General features: G+C 46.7%; 1 protein-coding gene across 8 annotated transcripts in view; it reads right to left on the bottom strand.

Moving 5' to 3' along the window:
• Window positions 1–25,866, bottom strand: part of CUX1 (cut like homeobox 1) — a 268,491-nt gene that overhangs the window by 5,686 nt on the left and 236,939 nt on the right. For 7 of the 8 annotated variants that reach the window (XM_082776233.1, XM_082776234.1, XM_082776235.1 and 4 more), the window contains one exon: window positions 12,674–24,400. In XM_082776233.1, the coding sequence (XP_082632359.1) occupies window positions 23,683–24,400 (718 nt within the window). In that variant the 3' untranslated portion in view covers window positions 12,674–23,682. Of the gene's footprint in view, window positions 1–1,536; window positions 1,654–2,353; window positions 2,467–3,164; window positions 3,232–3,614; window positions 3,752–12,673; window positions 24,401–25,866 lie in introns of those variants that run through there. The other variant, XM_082776240.1, reaches the window with a different exon arrangement.

Below are 25,866 nucleotides of genomic sequence, written 5' to 3'. Positions count from 1 at the left end.
ATTGCACATCACACCCAAATTCCTGCCAGATCAGGTAGGAGGGGGACAGTGCTTTATGAGGAGGAAATCACTGCTAACCCCACAGCTACTACTAGCAGGGCAAGGGGCAAGAAAAGTAAAGGAACCCCCTCAACAGAAGCGAAAGATGGGGCTGGGCTCAGACACGCTCAGTTTTAACCCCACAGGACGGAGGCTCCCCCGCTGCAGCCCCCCCACAACACCAGGCCAGGAGGGCTTCCCGTGGGTGCCCCCGTCCTGCCCCTCATCCTGCACGGCCACCAGTGGCTCGGGTTCAAGGCGGGCAAACCCCGCTGCCAGCAGACCTTTAGCAAATGTGCCCTTACGTGCCGCAACGCGATACCCTGATGAGCTGGGATCCCGATTTAGGGGCTATGAAGTCACTAGCTCCTGGCCTTATTGAATGATCTTTGATGATTATTTTTAACTTGTCACATGCCTGATTAGGTCGTGAATTATGCAACGCGACGCGCGGGAGGCTTGTGCTCTTTAGCTCAGGCTAATGGCATCCAGGGGTTGCCTTGTGGCACCAGATAAACACGGGGATGATCTTCCGCGGGAGACACTGGCAAAAATGTCAGAGGGGCCAGCCTCACTCAGGCATAAGCACGAGATCCAAATAAGGCCCTGCAAGGCTGTGGGAGTCTCCCATCCCCAAACGCTGTTAAAATGTCCATCAATAAAGCGGGCTCTGCAGCAGCTGTCGGGGTGGCAGCATTTCCGCAGGGGGTGCAGCGTGAGCAGCAAAGCCTGGCCCCGCTCCCATCTCCTCCTGGCCTTCCTGGGACAAGTGGGAGGGTTTGGGGCTGGTTCCTGCTCTTTCAGGGACAGCCCTGGCTGCCCAGAAGGGCAGAAGCAGAGCAGCTCGCTGCTGGCTGCAAGAAATTCGGGCTAAAACCCTGCTGGAGCAGCCCCTGGCACAGGCACGCAGCCGATGCTCGCAGCTATTCCTTGCCTGGCACACGGCGAAGCGCCGCGCTCAGCCCCGAGGTCTCCGGGCTCAGTTGCACCACCGAAAGCTTGCAGAGGCAGATGAATGGCCTGAGCCAACCTCCCGCACACCAGCGGTGGGCAGTGACTCACCGCACTGCAGGAGGAACGATTTCTCAGCCTCCGACTACGGGGATTTCTTGCAGGAGAGCCCGATTTAACTGCTTGCTGCCTGGTTGGGCAGCAGCATCCACAGCGTGCCCGCCGGAGCATCGTGCTGCGGGCAGTGAGCAGCATAGGCATTGTAGGGGCTGTTTTGGGGAGGAAACATGAGAATCTGACACCCTTCGGAATGGTTCAACACTGCTGGCCCAGCAGGTGGGCTAGGAGCCTGCTCCTCTAAGTGTATCTCTGCATCCTTCTTCGCCCCAGTTGTCCCCAGCTTCCCAACGTGAGGGGCATGCAGGTAACGTGCACCTTCCCCCTGCTCTCGTGCACTGCAGGGAACAGTCTGCACTTGGGGTCTGTCTGTCTGTGCGAAGCCACCCGCAGGACAGAAACAGGACAGACAGACGGACAGCCACTCACCCGGCCGGGGTAGCTCTGGAGGAACTTGATCTTCTCGTAGAGCTTGATGTTGTCGGCTCGCAGGTTGTCCAGCTCGCTCTGCAGCGCCTGCACCGTGTGCTGCATCATGCGGTTCTCCTGCAGCGGGGAGCAGGGGGGGGGTTAGCAGCGAGGTCAGGTACCCACCTGGATCCAGCCCAACGCCCACAGCCCCACCAGTTCCCCATCCCCACGGGGGATGCAGAGCCACAAAGCTGAGATGAGAGCTCAGCACAGCCCCAGGAAGATCCACAGTCATGCCAGAGCAGTGTCACCTCACTGTGCAAACGTGGGCAGCTCACTGAATCTCCAAAACCCAGGATAGCTGAGGTTGGCACGGGCCAATCCTTGGGAGGCTCTCACCTCCCAGTAATTCAGATCCCTCATCTTTCAATTAAAATTGCTCCTTAATTAAAATGGCCACAGCTGCTGCCAAACGGGGCCCCCGAAGAAAGGCTGGGGTAGCCAAGGTGGGCACCGGGCGGTGCAGAGCCAGCCTGCCAGCTGGTTATTTAGAGCCGTGCTTCAGCTGGGTGAAGTTCTGCCCCAAACCTCCCTACCTGCCTTTTGGACAGCACCCCCAGCACCGTGCAGGATGGCCAACAAGGGATTGGGACCTGCCCTTCAAGAGGAGCAACACTGATAGGCAGGAGGGGAGGCTTTGGTCCTGCTGACACCAGAGTTTATTGTTCTCTTGCTTGCAGTGGTGCTGCCGGTGTTTTGCTGGTAATAACCCCCCTGCAGGCCACTGAAGCAGCCAGCCCCAGCGTGCGGGTGCCACCGTCCCCTCGCCACGTACCCCCTCCAGCTCCTGGTTCCTGGCTCGGAAGCGCTCCCGCTGGCTGGAGATGATGGAGAGGAGCGAGTCCACCTGGCCCTCGGGGAACGGGGCGCCGGGCACCGGCGGGTGACCTGCGGACAGCGCTCAGCTTCAGACACGACTCGCTCGCCACATCCACCACCAGCTTGCCGTGCCCCAGTTTGTGGGTGCCCCCCGGGGGGGCTGTGCCCATCGCCCCCTCCCTCCCCGCCTGCCTTCCCAGCAGCAGGAGGCCCCAGCGGGCGCCGAGAGCTGCGTCCCCCAGGGCTGCGACCCCGCAGCTATTCACAGCGCAGGGGGGGGTGGCTGCAGGTTGTTTGGCTTGGTGGGGCTGCTGACGTGATGCTGTTTATCGTGGGTTTGCAAAACATTTAAAAACAAAACAACAAAAAAAAAAGGGAAAGGAAGTGGGGTTTTCTCCCAGAAGAGCCAACTGTTGTTATTTATTTGATTCATTTTATCCCGCAGACCTCAGCTGCAGGAGCTGATGTAAAGGAAATATTTAGCTCGCTGGCTCCAGAAGGAGTTTGGTGGGGAAAGAGCAAAATCCAAAGCACGGGGTGCGTGCTCCAGCCCAGGTTCAACATCTCGGCATGCGCCTGCTGCCCTGTCTCAAGGGTCCAGCAAACTGTGCTGAACATGGAAAACCCATCAGCACTCCTGCTGAAGGCTGTGTCTGCTCTCACCTTGAGCATCCTCGTGTTGCCATCCCCAGGAGGTGACAGCCACCCTGCCCACCCCTCTGGGATGGTTTCCTGGCACCCTGAGCAGTTTTGTGCCTGCCTCTCACCGTAAAACAGTGCGGTGGCCTCCTTGATGGGCTCTGGTATCTTCTCCAGGCTGGGGACAGCTGCGCCCTGGGTGGTGCAAGCAGAGAGGATTCAGTGTTTCCCACCCAGCACCCACAGCCCTGGGGGAAGCATCACTGCCAGATGGGTGCTCAGCAAGGGTCAAGCCCAAGACAGTGCAGAGAGGCGATGCTCAGCCCACAAACCCATCCTGTCCCCAGGGAGGAGAAGGACTGGGTGGTCCCCCAATGCCACCCCCTCCCATGCCAGCACTGTCCTGCACATGGGCACAATGAGAACATAAAAAGAAAGAAAAGGGGAACAAGAGAAGAAGAAGAAAAAAGAGGAGGAGCTGGAACAACCCCCATGCCTGCTGCAGGCCCTCCACCAGCGGTGGTCAACCCCCGGGGCCACCTCGAGCCGTCCCTGGGGGCTGATGGAGCCGAGGTTACCTCTGCGTCCGGGCGGTGCACGGCGGAGAGGGCCTGGATGGTGCTGAGGTCGTGCTCCAGCTTGGCGACGAGCTCCTTCTGGCCAGACAGCGTGGCCGCAGCCTCCGTCAGCTGGATCTGCAGCTCCGCACAGCGCACTGCAAAACAGAACCGGGGCTGTCACCCAGGGGTGGCCCAACACCACGCGCTGCACCCAGGGGACTCCAGAAAGGGGCAGAGAGCCCCAACGGGGGCACCAAAGCCAGCCTGCGGGCAGCGACCCCGATTTCTCCAGGGCTCTGTCCCTATTTCTAGGGGTGTCAAGAGCACAGCAGCGATCCCTGGTGTGCTCCAAAGGGGACTCGCCCAGCCTGCCTCAGTGTGATGGGGACAGGGGGTGTCTCTGGGGCTGGGCTCAGGGGGAATCAACCCTGCCCCATGGCACAGGTGAAGGCTGTATGGCTCCCACGTCCCTGCCCATCTGATTTTCCATGGAGGAGCATCCTTCCAGTTGCTCCCCCAAGAAAAACCCATGCCTAAACCCCAACAGGCACTGGGTGGGATGCTCCAGGAGTGACCCAAAGCCTCTGGCTCCCCTCGTGTAGCCCCAGCCCAGATGTGAAGCAGCACGGAGATGTGGCTGGGCCATAAGGGAGCTGCAGCAAGAGGAAAAGGACCGGCTCCCAGGGCAGGCACCTTGCTCTGGTCACAAATGCATCCCAAAACACAGAACATCAGCAAGCAGGGTCCCTGTCCCACAGCAGGAACCTGACCAGCCCCAGCCCAGCCCCTGCATTTTCCACCAGCAGCCTCCCCGCCGCAGGGACGCAGGATACGTCCCTCAGTGCCTGGATTTCCAGGTGGGTGAAAGCTCAGGTCCCAGCCGTGCCAGTCCCTCCCTGATAATTCCCGCTGTAATTATCAGCCTGGATTCCAGGCAGCTGGGAGGCAAAACCCCTCCTTTATCAGCAGCCAGGCAGCGAAGGCAGCGCCGTGCTGGGGAGTGAGGGCAGGGCTGTGCCTGGGGGGCTGCCTGCCCATGCCCAAGACTTGAGAGGGAAGGCGCGAGGCGTGTGGCTCCGTGCCGGCACCACAGGTCCTGCCAGCCCCAAATCTGGCTGTGGTCGGGGTCCTGCAGACGCTGGTGGATTTGGGCTCAGGATGAAATCACGCCCAAGCAAATGCTGCTTTCCTGCAAAGCACAAGCTCTGATAGTGCAAATTTTCCCTCCTTTTTCTCCAAAAAGCAATTCTTACGTTATCCATAAGGGACCGAGCCTGTCTGCAGAGAAAGGGAGCGGTCCCATGCCTCAGATACAATGCACGATTCTATTTTTTTTTTTTCCTCTTTTTCCCCCTGCATGTTTGCTTTTTGCAGGCCCAGGTAAAAGCCCTGCTCAGCCCCCGGCAGCTGCACTATCCGAGCCGCCCCAGCGGAGGTCAGTGTTCCGCAAGGAATGGGGACGGCTCCGCGCTCCCGAAGCATGGGTGGCCTGATGCGAAATATTTGCATTAACAAGATTTGGAAAGAAGAAAACCTCTTCCCTACGGTTAATTATTTAATTGACTCTCTCTTAAAATTGCATTAAAATGTAATTGGGAAGCTCTCCCTAGCCAAACCTGGGCCGTGGGGCCCAGCGCTGTGAAAGGCTGCCCCAGTTGGCACGCATGGGGCCGATGGTGCTGTGGGTGCACCGTGCCCGAGCGGGGCCAGGACTCTGCCCCAGACCCCTCTGCAAGATCCAGCCATGGTGCCCAGCTCCCTGGTTTCTCTCTGAAATCATCTTTTTGCTTTGGGTTGCATGGAGCGAGTTTCGCAGTTTGCTCAGGAGTGCAAAAGGTCAGCACAGGAACTCGTCTCCCACTCGTAAAGAAAAGATGCATCCTTCCTCCCCTGGGGTTCACTTCCAACGCTTTGGCCACTATTCCACAAATGGGCCGTGAAAACAAGACAGGAACCACGTCTAATGCAGAAGTGCATGGAGCCTCCTCTGACCCCCCTGCCCCGGTATCTTTCTTTGCAGCTTTTTTAATCACAACTTTTCTCTGCTCGGAAGGTCAGAGGCCAGCAGCGCTCCCCTCCAGCAGCAGCAGGCATTCCCCAGGTCATGCCAGGCTTCAAGGCTGAGCAAAGAGAATCTGCCTTTGTCGCCTCCTGCCTCTGACCCTTCAGATGTGCAAATACCTCAAACGCTGTGGAGGACGGAGTGGTGCTGCAGAAGATAATGAAACAAAGAAGGTGAAGCCCTGAGGTAACCGGCATTTTAAACCCGGTATCTTTATCCTCAAAATTAGTCGTCCCTGACTTTTCAGGCAAGAGAGAAGCCATCTCCAACATGCCAGGCCTCGCCCTGATATGGCTTTACAAGTAAAAGCATTGACATGCAGCAACTGGATGGCCCGGTGTGGGCCGAAGTCACCAGCCCTGCCTGGTGCCGCACTGGGAGGTCTGGTTGTTCCTTGCCAGCTCCACCCGATACCCAGAAAGCAAGTACCCGAGGCAGGAGTAGTGCTGAAACCCTTCTTACACATTCCTGGGGTCTGTGGCAAGGTGGCTGAGCACATGGGAACAGGACCGGGTTTTGCATGGGGCACTAGCGATGGTATCAGCAGTTGGCTGGGTGAACCGGAACCTTCTGGGACATGGTTTTCCTAATCCAAAACCTCCGTGACGTTGATCCAGAAGTCCTGAGCTTTTATCTGGCTTGGCTGGCCAGTAACACATCGGTCGTTAAAGTTTCATGGTGTCTCTGTAACCACGCTCCCAGCAGTTCTGCTGACACAAACACGAGGGTTGAGTAAATCCATGAACCTCTGGCTACGTACTGCTGAACTTGGGCTACCACCTGAACACCACAGCCCTGCAGATACACCTGCAGGACCTTCCTAGGAATCCTGGGCAAGAAGAGAAGCACCTCTCAGCAAACCATCAGCCACAGGCCTCCTCCCACACAGCCTGCATGACTGACCTGGAGAAGCTGCAAGGGTCCCTGTTGCTGAATAAACTTATGAAGTAGCACAGAACAGAGGTACTGACCAGAGCTTACAGTAAGCAGACACTAGAATAAAATCATGAAGACATCTGATGCAAGGATGGGAAAGCCCAGGTCCCCTTTCTGCCTGACTACTCTGGTTGCCTTCCCCTCTTCATCTCTCAGCTGCTAGATCTTCAGATCTTCCTGCTCCCCCAGGATGGGTGAAGGGAGACTTCTGATTTCTTCAAACTTTTTCTGCATCACTCAGCATCTGGCCTGATGAAATACCTAACCTCAGTGGGGAAGGAGTGATTGGGCCCTCTGCAACAAACCATGCCCCTTGCAAAAAGATTGGTTGTCTGGAAGGAAGAATAATATTGGTAAGGTTCTTGAAATGCATCATATCCTGACCAAAACTAAATGAGGGATTAAAAAGAGCCTTGACTGAGTCCATATGCTCTGAGGATGTTATCTGTTGGGTGCAATCTCCTGTAGGTTCAGCCTCCTGAAGGGTTCAGCCACAGATGACACTGCCAAGAGACGCGTGCTTCTGGAAAGACGCAAAGTGTCCGTGCAGACAGGCCATGTGGCGTCTCAAGCAGAGAGAAAACAAACGGTCCTAAGTTGAGACTAAAAGATTTAGATGCCCCTCACGCTTCCATTTTGGATAACACGGCCAATCTTGCGTGCCTCCAGGAGCTGCAAGAAAAAATCCTTGTAGCGAGTGTCGAGGAAAAGTCCCGAGGCACCAGGCTCTGCGGCTCGCTGCGAGCAGCTCTGGGCCCAGCAGATGCAGGGGCTCTTCGGGAGCGCTCGAAGCCAGTGAGCCCAGCGCTGCCACGGAGCAACAGCAACTTTGACTCCTGTAACAAGCCCCAGCAATCGGACTCCCTTGGCAAATCATCCAAAATAAACAGCATCTGTTTTCACAGATGGAGAGAATTAAGACATACTAGCAACTTAGTTTGAAGTTATAAGGCCAGACATAAATAAATGAGAGGCAATCTTTCCATAAGATGGTGGCTTGATTACTGAGGATACAGACAGATGAATAAATCACCTTGGGGTGAGATAGGCTGTAACTTGCTACACATCCAAGAGACTGCAGTAACTACTCATGTGAATCCTCTTAGCCCGAAGGAAATGAGAGGTAAGTGATATTGCTGAAGGGATCTGCAGGGTAGGAGCACACACATGGGCAGTTATTGCAAATTAGCTGATGCTCTGCACGTTCACACCCTCATTTGCCTCATGGTAACTTTTTAATCTGCCTCCGTTACTGTCTGGCCTCCCCGGATTTACATAACTGTAAAAATATAAGAAAACAAGAAGAGAAATGATGTGGCATGCTTGAAGCTTTCTTTGAAATCTACCCTCTCAGAAGTCAACTGTAGTGCATTGAAATCCAGTACTTCAAAGGTTTTAAGCCTATTTTATTGACTGGAAGGAAGATGATGGTAAGATAACCAAGTCTTGGACTGCCTTGACTTTAAGGCTGAGAAACCCAGGCTCAAAGCTGGAGACTCACTCAACACAAACACTGGTGCCTGAGCGCGCCAGGATGAGGTGCAAGATCCAAAAAAAGCAGCAGGAGCTGGGTCCTTTGATTTTTCCAGCTCTCTCAGCCTTTCCCCGCGTTGGGCCGCTCTGGTTAATGACCGGGTTGCTGAGGACAGTTACTCAGAAGTTGAAATGGTTGTTCTTCACCATGCAGATGCTAAGGCTTTTTGGCATTTGTCTCCCATGAAAATTTCCAAGCCAACAAAGTCTCAGCTCCACTTCTACCTGATGCCAGAGCTCCCAGGTTTATACATAAATTAAGGCACAATTTCAGGCTTTTAAAATACTTGGCATTTGGCTTTTAAGGAAGTCTGAAAAAGACGGTACTATTATTGCCCAAAGTCCTGCTCCCCTTCCAGGTGAATCACAGGGAGATGACTTGACTCTGCATTTTGTAGTTGAAGGGATGAGAGGGCAGTGTCCATATGCTGCAGATCCTGTCCTGGATGATTTTCTGTGTTCTAAGGAACAAAAGATCAGAGCCAAAATCCTTCCCACAACAGAGTCTTGTTAAAGGCCTTTTCATGTCATACATCTCAACAGTTCCAGTTCCTTCTTGGCCCTTCTGTAGTGTGGGACAGCATTTCTGCATGGTCCACAGCTGCATGGGGACCATTAATTCGGTCTTAACTTTATGCAAAGTCCCTTCCTTGAAGCTGCTGTTGCTGTGAGCTGTCAGCAGGCTGAGAAACAGGATAAGAAGGCAGGGAAAGATTTAACATTTCTTTACTTCAAGGCATCAGAGCCCTGCCTCTCAAATCTAGTGGGTCCTCTGTGGTGCAAATCTGCTCGGAAGTACATGCTAATAAGCAGGTTGGAGCAGAGAAGCCCAGCTGAACTGTTTCTGGGGTCCACCTCACCTCATAAGGCAAAGAAGGAATATCACCATCACCCAAAGGGTGTATATTCTTCCAAGAATCTCCTAAGAGTGAATAAAGATAGTGGAGATGCAAGTCAAGTGCTCCAGAAAGCCCACCAACACTAGAGAAGTCACACAAGGATTGGTCTTTTGGGACATTTTGAAGCAACCTTTCTAGAAATCTCCAGAGGGAAGAAAGTTCAGTCAGCTCTGAGAGCACCTGTAGTAGCCAGCATGCCCAGATCATGTTAGTCTGGGAATCATCTTGGCCTGCAGTTTTGCTTACCAGAAGCAATCAGGCTGTTCTCGTTTATTACTTCTGTACCTGCCGCAAGATTTGCACATTTTCTCAAAAGGGACAAAAAAGAAAGAAGATGGCAAAAAGAAAGGGATGATGACAACTCTAAAAGCCACAGGAAACTCCAAGGCACCATCTACCTAATCTTTAGCCACTGTTACTAGCCCTGGGAAAGCTCCAGGGATGAAGTGCAATGATTGCTCTGCAAAGGCAGAGGCTGCAGGAGAAGACATCAAGAACCTTCAGTGATGTCCTCCAGGGCTGCTCGCAGAAGGTGCGCAGACCTGGATGGCAGGAGCCAGGACTGGCACTAGCCAAGGCAAGAAGAGCAAACCTTATTTTTACTTCCATGTACTGTCAAAAATACAATAAAAATAGGGACAGTAGGAAGCAGATCACACCTCACAGCCTGAGGACAAAGTCTGAGACCTCTTCTGCCCTGGTGACAAAGGGTCGGGAGCACAGGGAAAAGGCCCTTCACCCTAACTGCTGTGCTCACAATGGAGGAGACTCCCTTGCAGACTTCACCAGTGCCCTCAGACACAACTGTGAAGGTGACCTTGGGGCAAAACAAGGGGAGGGAGATGAGGGCATTCCTCATAGCACCTCATGACCCAAGGCTGGATTTGCAGAGGGAACACCGCATAACATGGCGGCCTCCTCTACACCGCTCCGCGGCCTAGCCAGACTTGGCCAGCCACAGCACACGGAGGGGCACAAACCTAAAGGCTTGTGGAAACAATGGCTCCTGAAAAATCAAGGGGCCCCACACTTTGAGGGATGGATCATTTCGACGCCCCTGGGCTGTCATTAAGGAGCTGTTTGCCAGCTCCTGGCCTTTCCCTGCCAGCTGCTGGGGGAGGAGGTGCAGGCGCGATTTCTGCTCCCTCCCCTCCTTTCCCCCCTTTCCTTTTACCATGTCTCTGGAATTTTGAGGGCCTGCCGGGAAGGGAAGGGTTGAGGGATTTCTCCTTCCCTTCCTCCTGGCCCAGCCACTCCAAAATAAACAGCCCCCAGAAAAGAAACACAGTGCCACTTAATAAATTCACCCTGTAAGGAGAGAGATTTCATAGAGGAGCGGCTTATTTCCAAGGGTACTAAGATAATTACATGGGTAACTAGGAAGAGTTCAAGAAAACAGTTTGAATTTTCTTATCAGTTTCCCATAGCTTGGAGCAAAAAGAAAATAAAATGCTTTACTATAATCAAATTATGTTTTCTGAAGCCCTCTGTTGGCAAGTACACAATTTCTTCAGCACTTCCATTAAAACAGAAACACTTAGGAGAAAATGATAGCGGCTCAAAATGGAAGAGTGGGGCCCAAGAGCACCACACCAGCGGTTTGCATGGCCCTCACCACAGAAAGCCAGACCACCTCTTGCTGGCTGCAGGGCAGCAGCAGGCCCACAGGCAGTACCTGTGGCCCCCATCTGCTCACCTGGTGCTAACTTAGCCCCATACCTAAGGATATTACAAAAGAGACTTTCTCCCATTAACTCAGCAATGCTCGTAGTACTTCCAGTGTAAAACCTCACCCTTGCTACAGCAGTTAACTTCAGAAGCAGCTATTGACTAACAGAAACATTACTGACACCCAGGCATGCCGCAGCGCTGATGTGAAGTGCCTGTGGGATCGTGCACCACATGCTTCTCCTTCTGAAAAGGGATTTTCAACATCCTTCTGAGGGGCTACAAAATGAGGCTGTTGCATAAAATCCAGCTACCTCTATGGAATAGCCTAGGTATCTGCTCCTGACCCTGTGGTTTTGGTTGCCCTCTGAGTTTCCAGAAATAAACTTCTGAACATGCAGGCTGAAGAGCTCAGTCTGGTTTTATACTGGGTGCATGATTCTGAGCTACACCAAACCCCCTCCACCTTCATTACCGGGTCTGTGCTTTCGAAAGTATAAGGCATCTTTTGATGATAACGTGGTTTTAGTACGTCAGTGCCAATACCGCCATACCTAAAGAAAAGTGTGACTTATAAATATGCATATTAACCAACTTGAGTAATAACACTTTAAAAGTGTAGGTGTTCAGCATTAAGCTTCAAGTGATCAGGATAAAATTATACAAGACTACAAGACAATGCCATTTATATCAATCAACAGTGTGACTGGTCATTAAGCACTAGGAAAAAAAAAAAAAAGTGTTAAGCCCAGAACCTTTACAACCTGTGAAACAACCGGTCAGACATTTCAAAAACAGAAAGCACATGTTCACAAAGAAATGAAGGCATTATACAGTACTTTTGATCCATTTTAAAGTGACCCACTCCTGCAGGATTTATCAAAGCTCAAGATGGCAAAGAGGGAGAGCAAAAGCAAGCACCCAATGCAGCGCCACAGGGCTGAGAGTGAAACCAGCTGGCTGGGTTCCTGCGATACCTGGAGGGAAGGGAGCATGAGGGGAAAGCCCATCCCAGCTCCCCGATCTCCAGGATAACTAGCTCGACATTTAGGATAGCACTATAGCAGATTTCCAACTTGGGCTTCCAAAACTCCTCCTGCAACACTGAGCATGTCCTACTCCGTAGGAAACAGCCTAGGACACAGCAAATGTGCTTACAGCCTGTTGCGAAAAATACACAGGAAATGTGCATACCTAATGCAGTTAAAGAAGAGACAAAGTAAACTTAGTTCCCTCAAAATAAATTCCAATTCAAAAAACACAATTCAAAAAGCAGACACAGCAGGCCCGGTAAAAGAGCAGTACACAGGCACGCACACACACATACTCTACCTGAAAACCAGAGTACTCAAGCTAGAGGTTTATTCTACTGTTTTTTTAAATATAATTCAACTGATGGGTTAACATATCAATTCCTTACCAACGCCAAATTTTAAATTCTCTTTAACTACTCAGTGTATTTAAAGGAACAACATCTTACAAGGCACTAGAAGATGAATTCATCTTTAGATAAAGTATCTGTAAAAATAAAGAGTGAGCCAAGTATCCATATTCATTTTTGAATGTCAAGCGCTTCTGACCTCAATTTCTTTAATCTGTTTTTTGTCTGTTTTTTAATTAGCTAATAATATTGGTCTGGTGCTCAGCACAATTCCCCTTGCAGTCTCAGACTCAAAACACATCTTTTCTGTCCGTGAAGCTGGGTGTGCACCTCTCACCGACAACACTTGAATTTCACTGAAAAAGGATACGGTTTGGAAATCCAACACTTAAAGAAAGTATTGAAAACATCTCCCTTCTCCCCTCAGAAACTGATACATGAGATGTACATTTTTGTCCCCACGGTAAACACAAATCCCCACCAAATCCAGCCCCTTAATTCCCCTGGACATCACTGACAGAGTCAGAACGCCAATGTAAATGTTTGCTGCTTGGACTCAGGTCTCACCTTAATAAAGACAGCCCACGCGTAATTGTGTTTGTATAAAAGATATTTACTTCAATTATCACACCTAGGGTGCTAGTGAATAATAATAATAATAATACATCGTGTGAGTTTCATACAGTGATATTGCTTCTCCATATCATATAGGGACCGTTGTACAGTGCTGAGAACAAACATTATATGGCTAACCAAACAAAGACAGAAGAAACAATGCCATTCTGCTGACGGAGGGAGCGCTTCCCCGCTACTGCCAGCCATATAAACTCTTACTTTTTATGTTTAAACAAATACCAAGAAATAAAATGTTACAAAAGATGAGTCACAGCAACACAATGTGGGCTTCTCAAAGCTACTTGTACAAAAAAATGACACTTTTTTTGGTCAATTGGGTCTTTGTGAGGATCTTTTTTTTTTAATCTGTGATTGTGAATATAACAAACAAGCTCTAAAAACATCTAAGACTTAGTGCGTTACAGAAAAAATATAAAATACTGCTAAAAATGTAAGACACCACAATACACTGGGGTAAAAACTGAGCTTATTATTTAAAAAAAAAAGTTCTCAGGAAAAAGTACACCACTTTCTGTTTGAGTTCATCTTGTGCTGTGTTAGTAGTCGGGGCATTTCAAAGGTCTGCCCATTATCATGGCAAGTAGTTATTGCACAAATGCAAAGAGTTAATTTTTTTAATAAAAAATGAAAAGGGACATGAGGGAAACAATTAAAAAAAAAAAAAAAAAAAAAAAAAAGAAACATCCCCCCCACCCCAGCCAGCCTCCATCTGCTTTGGAATTAACGTCCAAATTCGTACATTTGACATTCGCGGAGCATTTCCAGCGAGTGGGGCGCACAGTGCCCGCTTTTGTGAAAGGAACGGCAGAAAACACTTTGCAACACAGAAATGCATAGAGTATTCTGACAGGAACAAGCTTTTTCTTTGCTGAAGTTATCCAATCGTTACCATAGGGCTTTTTTTTTTTTGTTTTCTCTTTTCTTTCAGACTACGTCAAAGGAAAAAAAAAAACTCGCGTGGGAAATGCATCTGATGGTTTTTAGTGGGACACCCTCGAAAGGCAAAGTGCAAATTTGCTTCCAAATCCACAGAAGTGGTGATGTGCCCTGCAACTAGCTCAGCACCTTCCCCCTTTGCCCACCGTAAGGTCTCACCGCGGGGCCGGCCGGCTCGGTGCTGACCGGTGGCCCTCTGCCCCGTCCCTCGTGCAGACACGCGCTCCCCTGCCGCAAGCAGGGGGAATTTCTAGCGCAATGGTTTTCATTTTTGCTTCTGCAGCTTTTCTCTCGCTCGCTCATGACGTGTTACCTAGCCAGGGACAGCCTGTCTGAACGTGTTTCCACACCGCAAGAAAACTTAAACAACTCCTCCGTGACAAAGATCAATTTACAACGTGCATTTCCAGAGTTCACACCAGGAAAAGTTGCTGCTGCTGCACCAGGTGTTTTTTTTTTTCGTTTTTTTTTTCCTCTTTTTTTTTGATTTTTTTTTTTAAAGTTTTTTGTTTTAAATCTTGACCAACTTTGAATGAGAAGAAAATCAGCCTTGAATTCAGAAATTCAAACATATGCCAACAAAGATGAACATCACAGGAAACCAGTCTCTCATTTTAAATTAACACGCGAGTAAATCACAATGTACTTTGACAAAGGGGCACTGCATCTTCATGAAATTCTCAGTAGAGGCTCTAGGAGGCTAAGGGTATTTTCTCTCTCTGTATATTTTAAGTCTCTTCTCTCACAACTGAGGCTTCTTATTCTCAGTCCTAAATTATTTTAAAACTATTTAAATAATATTATTTATTAGGCATTTAGATAAAATACTTTTTTTTTTTTTTTTTCTTTTAAAAATGATTGCTCTAGGAAACACAACAGGGGCACAATGATATGGATACGAGCCGACAGCACCCCACTCCATCCAACTTTCTCCAATGTCTGCTCACAGGATATGTATACTCCTGTTGTGTTCGTATCAAATAAAAACAAACCTCAAAAAAAAAAAAAAAAAAAAGAAACTGTTAAAATTAATCTCATAAATAGGAAATGTTAGATTGTTTTCCTAATTACAAACCGCCTTTGCGTATTTCACCTTATGATGCTGTAGAGAGAGCAAGCTTGGAGCGTGACACAGCAGTGCTGCTGAGGGCTGAGGATGCAGGTGGGAGGAAGCCCGAGCTTCGCCAGACCCAACGCGACTGGACTGACCCTACAGCGCCTCGGCCCCCACAGCCAGCCCTGAAGACAAGACAGACGGCACGGATTCCCGATGGCACGAAGGACATGTAGCAGTTAGCAAGGGCTGGAGCCCACCAGCGGTTCCTGAAGGCGGACAGACCTGCGGGCACGGCACGGGCCTTGGGAGCGTTAACGCCGCGGGGCAGTGCTGGGCTTTCGAAGCCTGCGCCCTCCGTGCTGCTGGAGCCAAGCCAGGCAGGGCTGTTCGTCAGGAACCCAAATTCACATAACCAGTGCTTGCACTCGCCTGTGCTCAGCGGACGGGGCCTCCAGATGCAGAGTGAGAGTTTCTATTGCACAAAGACTTAACGCACAGTGTTTGAAGTGCTCAGTAGCAAGGGGGCAACTAACGCTGGGCCGCGCAAGTGCTCCTCGGTTGGCGCTTGCTTTCCCCCCACCCAAGTGAAAAGCTGTGAATGCTGCGATCTAGATCACTGTGCTTTAGATTATTCTCCACAAAGAGATTAGAAAATAAGGCACATAGCTTTCCAAGTATAGAAAGTTTGTTAAAGACTACATTTTAGGAAAGTAGCGAGAACTAAAAACTTAATGGGCAATGCAGTAACGTACAGGATTTTGATGACATGCCTGTTGAATTAAAATAAAACCATTTCAAACTAGACTAACCTCTTCCCCCCACAAAAGACCTTTCCACGATCCCCACCTCCTGAGGAGGTGAAAGGAAATGGAAGCCCTGCTCAAGGAAAAAGAAAAGTACGACACAGAGGTGACCTTGCTTACTCCCCACACGCCTCCTTTAGGAGCCAGATGCTCAAGCACTCGCAGCAGAGCCTGTACCAGCATCCAGAGGTAACTAGGTACTTTGGAAACACTTTTAAAGCTAGTAATAATTTACTCACATAAATAATACATCAAAATAGTACTAAGGGTCTAATGTAAACTAACAAAAGCCAGAGAAGTCTGACTGAAGGACTGATTGTAGAAAACATTTTTTTTTTTTAGTTACTTGGAGATAGGATTGTACTTCAGAGCAAGTCAAATGCCAAGTTTTAGTTCTTCTCTTGAAAACACAGCACTTGCCTTCCAAGAGGAACTGTGAAGTAGAGAATTTCAATCTCATTCCCAAGAATACTTGAATATTGCTCAGGGAAAGCAAGAACAAACCACTTGCTTATATTTGTTACTTGGCTACATTTACTGATCAGTGGTTTTTACAACTGTTTAAATACATGGCAAAATTCTTTATTCTTCATCTTCCCACTGTACCTAAATATAGCAGAGTATGATTTACTTGTGCAGCTATCTAGCATATTAACTTCTCCTAGGCCACATCAAAGCAAAACCCTCACACCAACTGTTATGGGATGTTACAGACAAAGTTTGACCCTTAATTTCAAATTACCTGGCTTTTGCACATCTCAGACCCTCGGAATTATTTTTATGTATTCTGAACGTGATCTTCTCCCTCCCCAGGTTAGCTGAACCCGCATATCTCAAGAAATCCGACCTCTCAGATGGATAATCCTGCATTTACAACACGGAACTTATCTGACAAATGGGAAAACAGCATGCTATGCATTAAAATACAGAGTAGTTTTAAGCCTCCACTCACCTATGCCCCAAATGATTTCATGATTCTGGCTGTAGCCAATTCTACTGCCCCACCAAGACCAAGCATGTAAACACTATACATACAGGGGGCTTCCCGTACTGGAATCGTGTACATACACACACTTAACAACTCCTAAAAATGCATATTCATTACCCGCATCGACAGAAGATGTAACACGACTTAATGCCATGATTCCTGTTACCAACAGAGAGATGGTGCTGTTATGAACATTACCACAGAATTACACAGTAACTATGCCACAAGCAGGCGTGTCACCGAAGCAGCAGGGAACTCCTGGCCTGACTCTCCACTTCCATGGATCTTTGGATAAAGATTGTACTACGTCGTACAAGTGTCTCTAAGAATCAAACAGAAAGTCAAAGACATGATATCGTGGGGACTTTAGCCATCTACTTTTGCTGTACTGTTTCCTATATTATTTTGCAATGGTCAGGAATTCAGTCATTCTTGGCACGTGCCTGTTTCAACAGACAACCAGAAACAATAATGTGAAACCAACGGTTTTGGTCATAAAAAATCAACAGAACTGTGGCAAAACCCTTCTACGAGTATCAAACAAATAAAGCAAGCCTGAACAATGGCAGAAATTGCGTTTTGTAGAATAGCTGGACAAGGAAAATACAATAATCTCATTAATTTTTTAAAAGGGGACATTTCTTTTTAAAGCACTTTTGTGTCTCAACATGTTTGTGACTAGTAATGAAAAACCAACCCTGGGCACCAGACCATTTTTTTCTCATTCATAAACTAGTTGTAGAAATGCACACTTCCCTGGACAGCCAAGGTTTGGGGTTTGACACAGAGGTTGTGGGGAAAGTGGGTGCCCTCGGTCCTTGGCTGTACCAGAGGTTCTCACTAATAAAACTTCAATGAATGACTTTGTTCAGCTGGGAAATGACCTTACAACTAATAACTTGCATCCCATATGCCACAGTACCACTGGACTGGGGGGAAAATCATCCCTGAGGAGAGAGATGGCACCACTCACACACCTATTTTAAGGCTTTTTTTGAAAACTTAAGTGCACAGGCCTAATGCTAACCTTCTCCAAAAGGATAAATTTCACCTTCAGAGCACAGAAACTTTATATCCTTGCATATTAACGGGGTAGGGTACATGACCTGGTCATGTAGGATTAGTCCCTAGGCATAGCATAAAGGGCTTGTCTTGCTTTAAAGTTCATTATTAACTATATTTTACATATGGCATAGTCAATACATCCCACAAAAGGGATGGGGAGGAAAGAACTTATTTGTGAAATAATATTTCTACATTTCAGAGCTCAAACGCATACGTGAAGGAGACAGGGACCACTAGGTCACTTCTCAAACTGAGAAGGTTAAGCCAGAAAAGAAACTTAGATCTTGTGCTTTCCAAGCCAGTGATTCTCCTTGCAATTTAAAACCATCCAGCAAGATTTTAAACCGCTGGAAAAAAAAATATATATTTTTTTTGTACAGAATTTTTAAATTCTCTCTTTTTTTCTTTTTAGTAAGTTGATTGTATATGCAACACAAAGGAAGAAAATGTTGATGTTCAAGTAGTGGGGCAACAGAAAGTGCAAGGGGAATGCAGCAGGCCAATGCATATGTGAACTGAATACTGCTTTACAGCTGTTTTGTCTGTGTGAGTCACGTTTAGGAGTAAGAGGATATGAGCAAATTGTCTCAGCAGGGTCAAAACCCAACTCACTCCCGGGAAAGACATGATTTGGTTTTAGTGAATGTGAAATCACCCTCCCTCCCACGTAAGAACCAACTTTTCTTCTCCTGTGTTTCTGATAGTCTTCAAGAAACACTCACAGGACAGGACTCAGCCACACAGGGTGGCTCTAGGACAGAAAATACTCTAGGATATGTACACGGAGTCAAGAAGTAAGAAGAGAGAGTTTAAGAAACTCACGTGTTAAAAAGACACAAATGAAGCAAAAATAGTGCCCTCCATCTGCATGCAACAAACTGCTTTTCTTTCAGCTTGCAACAAATGGCTAAGTAAGATTTCCGATCTCTTTGCAACCTTGCTAAAGGCACTAGTCCAGATTACTGCAACATTTCAGTTTAAATAAACTGATTTGGATTTAAGTGCAAGGATGTGTCCAAAACCAAGGGATTTTTTTCATCTATTCTCATAATTTATACATGGTCAAAATAATATTTTCTCCTGTTTCTAACCAGCCCTGTTTTTGCCAGAAGCATTTTTATTTCCTATAAATTTTCAGAATACTTGGAATTTGTAATTTTAAGATGGAAAATGACAGACTTCTGACTGCAACTGTGCTAGTGGGGACTGCAATCACTGTTACCATTTTCCATTATTTCAATACATTACTTTGTCAGATCTGCCTCAACCCTAATTTAGGTAAATGTATCACCTTTCTAATTTGAGTTACCACCAGAATGATGCACCTCTATAGCTTACTATTACTCCCATTAAAGGACTGAAAACCAGCAACTTTTAAGTAATTGGATAGAGAATATTGCATAGAATTGTCGCATTCATTAACCTCCTTCTCTACACCATTCCTATTTGAACAAGTTTGATAAAACTAATGTGAGGATCTTTCACCTAATGAGAAAGGCACATGTAAATATATTTTTTTCTCTTTAAGTATATGACTGATCTTTCTTATTACAGCAAAGAGTTTTTTACTGAGTATTCACTAATTCAGGATAGAGACAGAGTGCACTGATAAAGGTTCCTTTACAGCGTGGCTCTATTTAGAGACATTTTACAGATGAATAAATAAAATGGTCAAATTTTACGGCATCAACAGCAACTGTAATTAGAACCATTTCTGCCAATTGTAATGTGCAATCCTGTCGTCTGAAGTTTGTATCCTCAAAAATGGAAGTGCATTGACAGTCACACTGGATGACCCCTCTGCCAAGGAATACTCTTCCCTTACTTTTACCTAAACAAGTATTACACCTTTTGCCTTTTCTAACCATCCAGAAAGAAAAACGACAATTTTTGCTGCAATATAAAGGTATTTGTGTTAAAACAGCCTGGGCCCTTCATCCACAGCTTTAGAAGAGCACAGAACTCGATATAGAAAGATAAAATTATTTTTAAAGAACCTCAAGAAACAAATCAGAACAAAACAGACTCTGGCATTACAGCTTTTCTGAAAACTATCTGTGCTTTTATCCATCAGGAGAAGAAATGTCATCAGTGACCAGGCTCCATGCTCTGCAAAATGACCATGCCATGGAACAAGCCCCAGGTCCCCTGTGCCTCTGTAACACTGCTCACCTTTCTGCGCAGTGACCGAAGAACATAAAAAGCCCCAGTGCTACTCTCTGGCATTTCTTCTCCTGCAACTTTTTTGTCCTTTTCTGTTAATCAAGTAAAAAGAAAAGTTACTCCAATACATATTTTTTCCTAAAAGCGTTACTTTCAAATGCCGCGCAAGAACAGAAATACAGCTAAAATCTTTCAGTGTTGCTGAAGTTAAGTCTCTGAACCAGGGAGGACTCTGCCCGTTTGGAAAGCCAGTAGGTAGCTCATCTCCAACAAGAGAATCTCAGCAGTAGTTCAAGCTAATCCATTTTGCTCTCCAATGGAACAGAAAAGCAGCTGTGACCTTGGCTAAAAATCGGGAACAAACAGCTGGGAGCATCGCTTCAACTCTACGAGCTCGGTCTGAGGGCGTCTGTCTGCCCGTGCCCTGAACGAGGCGCTCACCAAGGGACCCCGAGTGATGCCCAGCGGGGCGGCCGGGCCGCCCCCACAGCATCTCAGCAGGCTAATCCACATTCAACGCAGATCATTAAATATGAAAGAACAAAAGGAGCTAAGCCATTAATAAAGTGCCAAAAATATAGGAAATACTGACAGCATTTGATTTGATTAATTTTATAATAGATGCCAATGACAACCCTTGGCAGGATGGAGTGACTTCTGACTTGTGAATGCTGTCTTTATCCAGCAAAATTACATGATTCAAATGTAATAATGGAGCTTAGAATTAACAGTTAGTGTTATAACAGAAAAATTTCCTCTAGGGCAAGCTACAGATATGCATTTTAAAAACCATTATAGCATTAAAAACTGGGCAGATGCTAAAGAACCCTAAAGAACTAGTGGAAACCTGAAAAGCAATCTAAAAACAAACAGGAAAAAAAAAAAAAGATACAAGTTTCAAGGCACTTACGTATTGCTTATTAAGAAGAGAGATTGACCTTAAATGCTGCATTTGTGTTCAACCTGTGAATACAGTTCTGCTGTCGGATAATGCAGCAAGAGCTCTCAGTAAGCATTATGGAATGCAATTATATTGACACAGGCACAAGAACAGTTTGGGGAATATTAAGTTAAAAAAAATTATCAAACAGAAAAAAAAAACAAACCACCCTCCCTATCGAGAAAGCCGAGAGTAACCACTTGACTGCATCAAGCACCTGGATCTCAAATCAGCAGACAAGGACAGTAGAAACAGACTGGCAACTGTACTGCCTAGAATTACTTAAAGAAACAAAACAACCACAACACAACCTGAACCGAACAATAAAGACAAAAATTCAGAACATAAAATATCTCTGTCTTCTCGTCAGAAGTTTTGCTTCATGGCTGAAGACGCATCTTGTTATGACTTGTATTAAGGTAGGCGTACTTTTACCAGGACGCGCATTTATAGATGGAGCTGTGCTTTTTACATCAAACCAAACCACTGTACAGATACAGAGAGGTAACACTTTGTTCACCACGTTATTTCCCTCGCTGGCCATTCCCGTGGACTAACTGCACTCCAGATAAGAAGCCAAAATCGCTTCCAGTACGGGCTGTCACACACTGGTGTTTGCTATTACAGACCATCTCCTCAGCTCATCACAGAAAGGGGCCGTTGCTCTCTCTGTTCCTCGATTTTAGTTTTGCATCACAAGTCCCCAGTACCCAAGGAGGTACCCTGAAACAGCTAGCAGTAAAAAGAGGAAACAAATCCCTGCCTTTCAGCCTCCTAGAGCCTTCTTTTCTTAATCATGAAAAGGATTGATTTTAGTGTACTGATTCTTAATTTGTGAAACTTGCGCTAAGTGCTGCTGTTGCATGTTAAGAGACTGTAAATGAAATACATAAGTTCTAAAACATCATGCAAGAAATGTGGTTTCACATCTTACAGTCAAAAATCCTACTAATGAATTAATACAAGCACACTGAGGTGTAATATTGGGAACATACCTTTAAAGTCGGAACTCCTCTCCCCATCCCTCCCTCCCCCAAAATCAGAAAAGTAATATTAATTAAACTTAAGAAGTAATGAATGCACCATTAAAGTGTCATCAAAAAGATGCTGACCTAAGACAAAAGTTCAATGATACACAATACGGTCAAAAAGTCTTCAATCAATAATATACAGTATGACAACTACATCTTGTAAATTATACCCAATACTGCCGGCAGTCTATCCCTCTAAAGAATATTTGCCCCCTTTCATCCCTTCCTAACAATCAGATAATAAAATACAGCACCTATAAATAAGCAAAAAAAAATTATATATATATATATTTATATATATATATATATTCCGAAATCATCTATTGTTAGTTTTAAAGATATGGCAATAAAGGAGTCTAAATTAGCAAACTTGTAGAAGCCATAACTGATAAAACAGCTTATTGAAAAAAGGTGGCAGTAATGCACTCTATGTGTGCACAAGTACGTAAGAAAATACACAGACGTATAAAATTGCACGCACACACTCACGCACACACATCCTTCCACACACCTCTATGCTCACGCATATACATATAGACAACAGGAGGAGTTAGAGACAAGTTAGAATTTGATTTGTACTTTGATCAGCCCTAACCTGTGCATAAAGTAATGGCAAAAGGCTGTATTTCTGCAGGGCAGAATGGGCTAGACTGGGACTCGAGAGCATGAACGTTTTGGTTTGGAGTTTGGGCTGCTTCCATCCTGGTAAGAGCCCGTCTGGTCATTGCCATGTACTATTTTTCCACGTAAAAAATAAGCTTCCCACAACTAAAACATATTTAAAATCAGTGCTTGCGGTGGGAAGAGAGTCAGTAAATGGCCACCTACAGCAGGAAAACTTCTCTATCTGAGGCAGCTCCAGTCCCTCTTAGTGGTGTGTGACAGCAGTCGTACACATGAACTACGCTTTCATCGGTTCCAGGTAAGCTGAACGTTTCGGGTCACAGAATACGTCCCCGAAGTAGCAGGCTGAAATGTTACTGGCCAACGTTTTTTTGAGCTATCTGACTTTACTGAAAGGAAATCCTGTACACTACGAACCAAGTGAAATGATCAAGTACATGCTGTTTCTAAGTTGTCTCCTAAACCTCCTAGATATGAGGTCTGATCAGCGTGCTCTGTGGTTAGAGGTTAAAAAGCAGATTATAAAATACCTAGATTCAGATTTTTTTTTGTCCTGATTTGGCCTAAAATGGAGTGTATTAAACAAATTCTGGTCTGCAAAAGACCAGAATCAGTTAAAGCTATGAAACAATGTGCACTACGTGTCAATATTCTATTTCACTTACAAGAAAACACTAAGTCAGCTACCACAAATTAAGATATTTTCCTGATGTGACTTTTTTTTGTTTTGTTAAAAAATATGTGGAGTAAATGTGTTTTTTCTTTTTTTTTAATTCAAAGTTTCAAACAACAAGATTCTTTTCTTTTCTTGAAAATATGTAGGAATCCAAACTAGTGTGTTTAGAGTCGGTTGACTGTGCAATCTCTTAGTGGCAACTGAACAGCTACAAAAAACTTTCTTTTTTTTTTCTTTTTTTTTTTGAAAAATCTCCCCTTTTTTCCTGGTTTAAGAAGATAATAGTGTATTATCGCTCTGTAGCCATTAGATGGCAGATAAAAAGCCCCCTTTTAATATGTGGGTTTGATTTTTTTTTTTTTTAAACGTTTTTCTTTTTTTTTAAAGCCCACACCAAAGAGGAGGGCACAAGGCAAAGCTGTATGAGTTATTCCAGAAATTGTGGAAATCACTTAGGGCAATAATAAAAACACTTCAGGGTACAAAAAAGCTCGACTACACATTTCAGTTTTCTTCCTCGAAAACACAAACATAAATTGGGCTTAACGCTCCTTTTGTTTTCTATATGCACCTTGGCCTATGGCGTTTTTGCCCTGTGGCCCGCAGGGCGGTTAAGTGCGCAACACAATAAAACCAGTAGAGGTCCAGTTTCACTTCCCAGCTCTCCAGAGTTGGGCGAGTTTTAATCTCAAAACTCCCACTCGACAGCCTCTTCTCGACTCGCGGCCTTCTCCAAGCGGTGGATTATGTTGTTCAAGTTTGCTGCTTTCTTTTTCCTCAAGGAGCTGTCTCGCGTGTTCCTGGAGCTCGCGGCCTCGGAGAAGCTGAACAAGCTCTGGAGAGAGTTGGCTTTCTGCGAGCCTGCGGCCGGCGTCGAACTCGTACTTGGCACGCTGGAGATTTTCTCTGAACTTTCTTTTGACTTGTAGGAGCTCTCCCCTGTAAGGACTGAGGTGGAGGCAGCTGAGGTAGAGGCATCCCCTTCCGTGGCGGAGTTGGGCAGTGTCTCCAGAGCTTCTCCCGAACGCTGAGACCCCGCTGGAGAGCTCTGGCGCGGCGCTCTGAGCCTGCCCTCGTCGTCGGTGTCCTCCAGGCTCTCCGTTCCCAAGAGGAACGGCTCCGCTCTCTCCGAAGGCCTGGCGCCAGGCAGTGCCTCTTCCCCCGCTTCCAGAGCCGACTCCGCTTGCCCTCCCTGAGACTTTGTGGTTGCATTGCTGTACTCGTCCGCCTCCGGACCGCTCGGCTTTCCTTCAGGTGGGCCTTCCGCGTCCACGCCGTCGCAGCTGTCTCCCTCCGAGCTGTGAGCGGCTCTGCTGCTTCTCGCCGAAGGAGAATCGCTCGACCCGGCCTGGCTCTGGCTTCCCGCTTGGATCTCCTCGATGAACAGCTCCCGGCGGATGCGAGACCTAGGAGACAGAAGAAAGGGATGGTGAGGCTGCTGGCGGCCACGCAAAGCCTCGTTGCCACGTAACACGCGCCTTCCCAGGGTACCGACACCAAAAACTTGCAACGCCCTTCCCTAAGAAGCCAGTTTGCCTTGGCTACAGGACAGCTGCAACAAGCTGGGGTGGTGGAAGAGCTCACATGCTCCAATTCAAAGGACTGGCGCAAAAAGCGTTCGGAAGAATGTGAAATATTGTCAAGATGCTCTTAATTTTGTTCTCCCCGGCCACACACCCACTTCTAAGCCTGCTGTGCATGGAAGGACCCAGGCTGCAAAACTTGGACTCCTCCAAAACACGGTGGGAGGAAGATTGGTCAAACCCAGGACTTTCAGCAGAATACCCTTTCTGGTAACCTGTTCAGTGCTTAGTGTTTGAGAGTGACCCATCTGACCTTAACCAGCATACTTAGTAATGGTAATGACTACCCGTTTTAATAACCAGAGCAGACATTATGGAACAAAGCAAAAATATAAACTTTATGTGGATAATCAATTCGTAATAATATGATTTGCGAAAACCAAGTGAGAGAGTGTTTTTCCTTTATGATTTCAAATGAAGTAACATTCATAATTTTATGCTGAATTTTTACAGCTCTGGACTTGGTTTCATGGACAGAGATGAAAGGCTCTGCAGTCTCCTATTCCCACAGGATGTCTGACATCAGGAACATGAAACTTTACAATACACTGGACCACAGAAGGGATGATTTTAAAAAATATGAATACATTTCTAGTAGATCCAGTGGAAAATAGCTTATAAATGAAAAGGAATCCGGACTTCACTAAAAAATGAACCACAATCTGTTTAAACAAAAAAGAAACAAGGAAAAGAAAAATCGAGAAAAAACAGCCACCAAGGAGAAACCAAGATGAAAGAAAGTTCATCGTTGTGAAACCCCTCCGGGGAAGCACTGCCTTTTGACAGGTTGTCAGTCTAGAAGCTACTCTGACTTCTGCCTTATTTTTTATTTAAAAAATCGATTTCGGAACATGAATAGTGACAAGGCAAGCAGTGCATTTCAAGGGAATTAATACACTCCGTGTGTGGCTAAAACTACTTGGGGTTTCACCTTGTGCCTCCTGTTTCTGGAAGCATGTAATAATCCCATAAACGCACTACCCATGCCATTTAACTTAGGCCCTTCCTTCTTCCTTCTCTGCTTAGGATTTTCCATGATCCTCACAAGCACAACTGAACAGTTTATGAAAAAACACCTTAGGGTCTAGTCAACTCTTTCTCTGTAGCACCCCATAAGCCATAAAAGCTTACGAACACTGTTCAGGTCCCAGTCTGCAGCCTCAAAGACCTGTGATCAAGGATGAGACTACAAAGGGAGAGTTTAGCAGAACTTCTGTCAGAGTGGAAGCAACACTTTTGGTTTTAAGCAGGGAGAATTGCTAAGGGTCTTGCAGATGACAAGTGAAACA

This window comes from Aythya marila (genome assembly GCF_965140915.1).
Source record: "Aythya marila genome assembly, chromosome: 20".
NCBI lineage: Eukaryota > Metazoa > Chordata > Aves > Anseriformes > Anatidae > Aythya > Aythya marila.
Note: the sequence above shows the minus strand (reverse complement) of the source record. Positions and strands in the feature narration are given on the sequence as shown.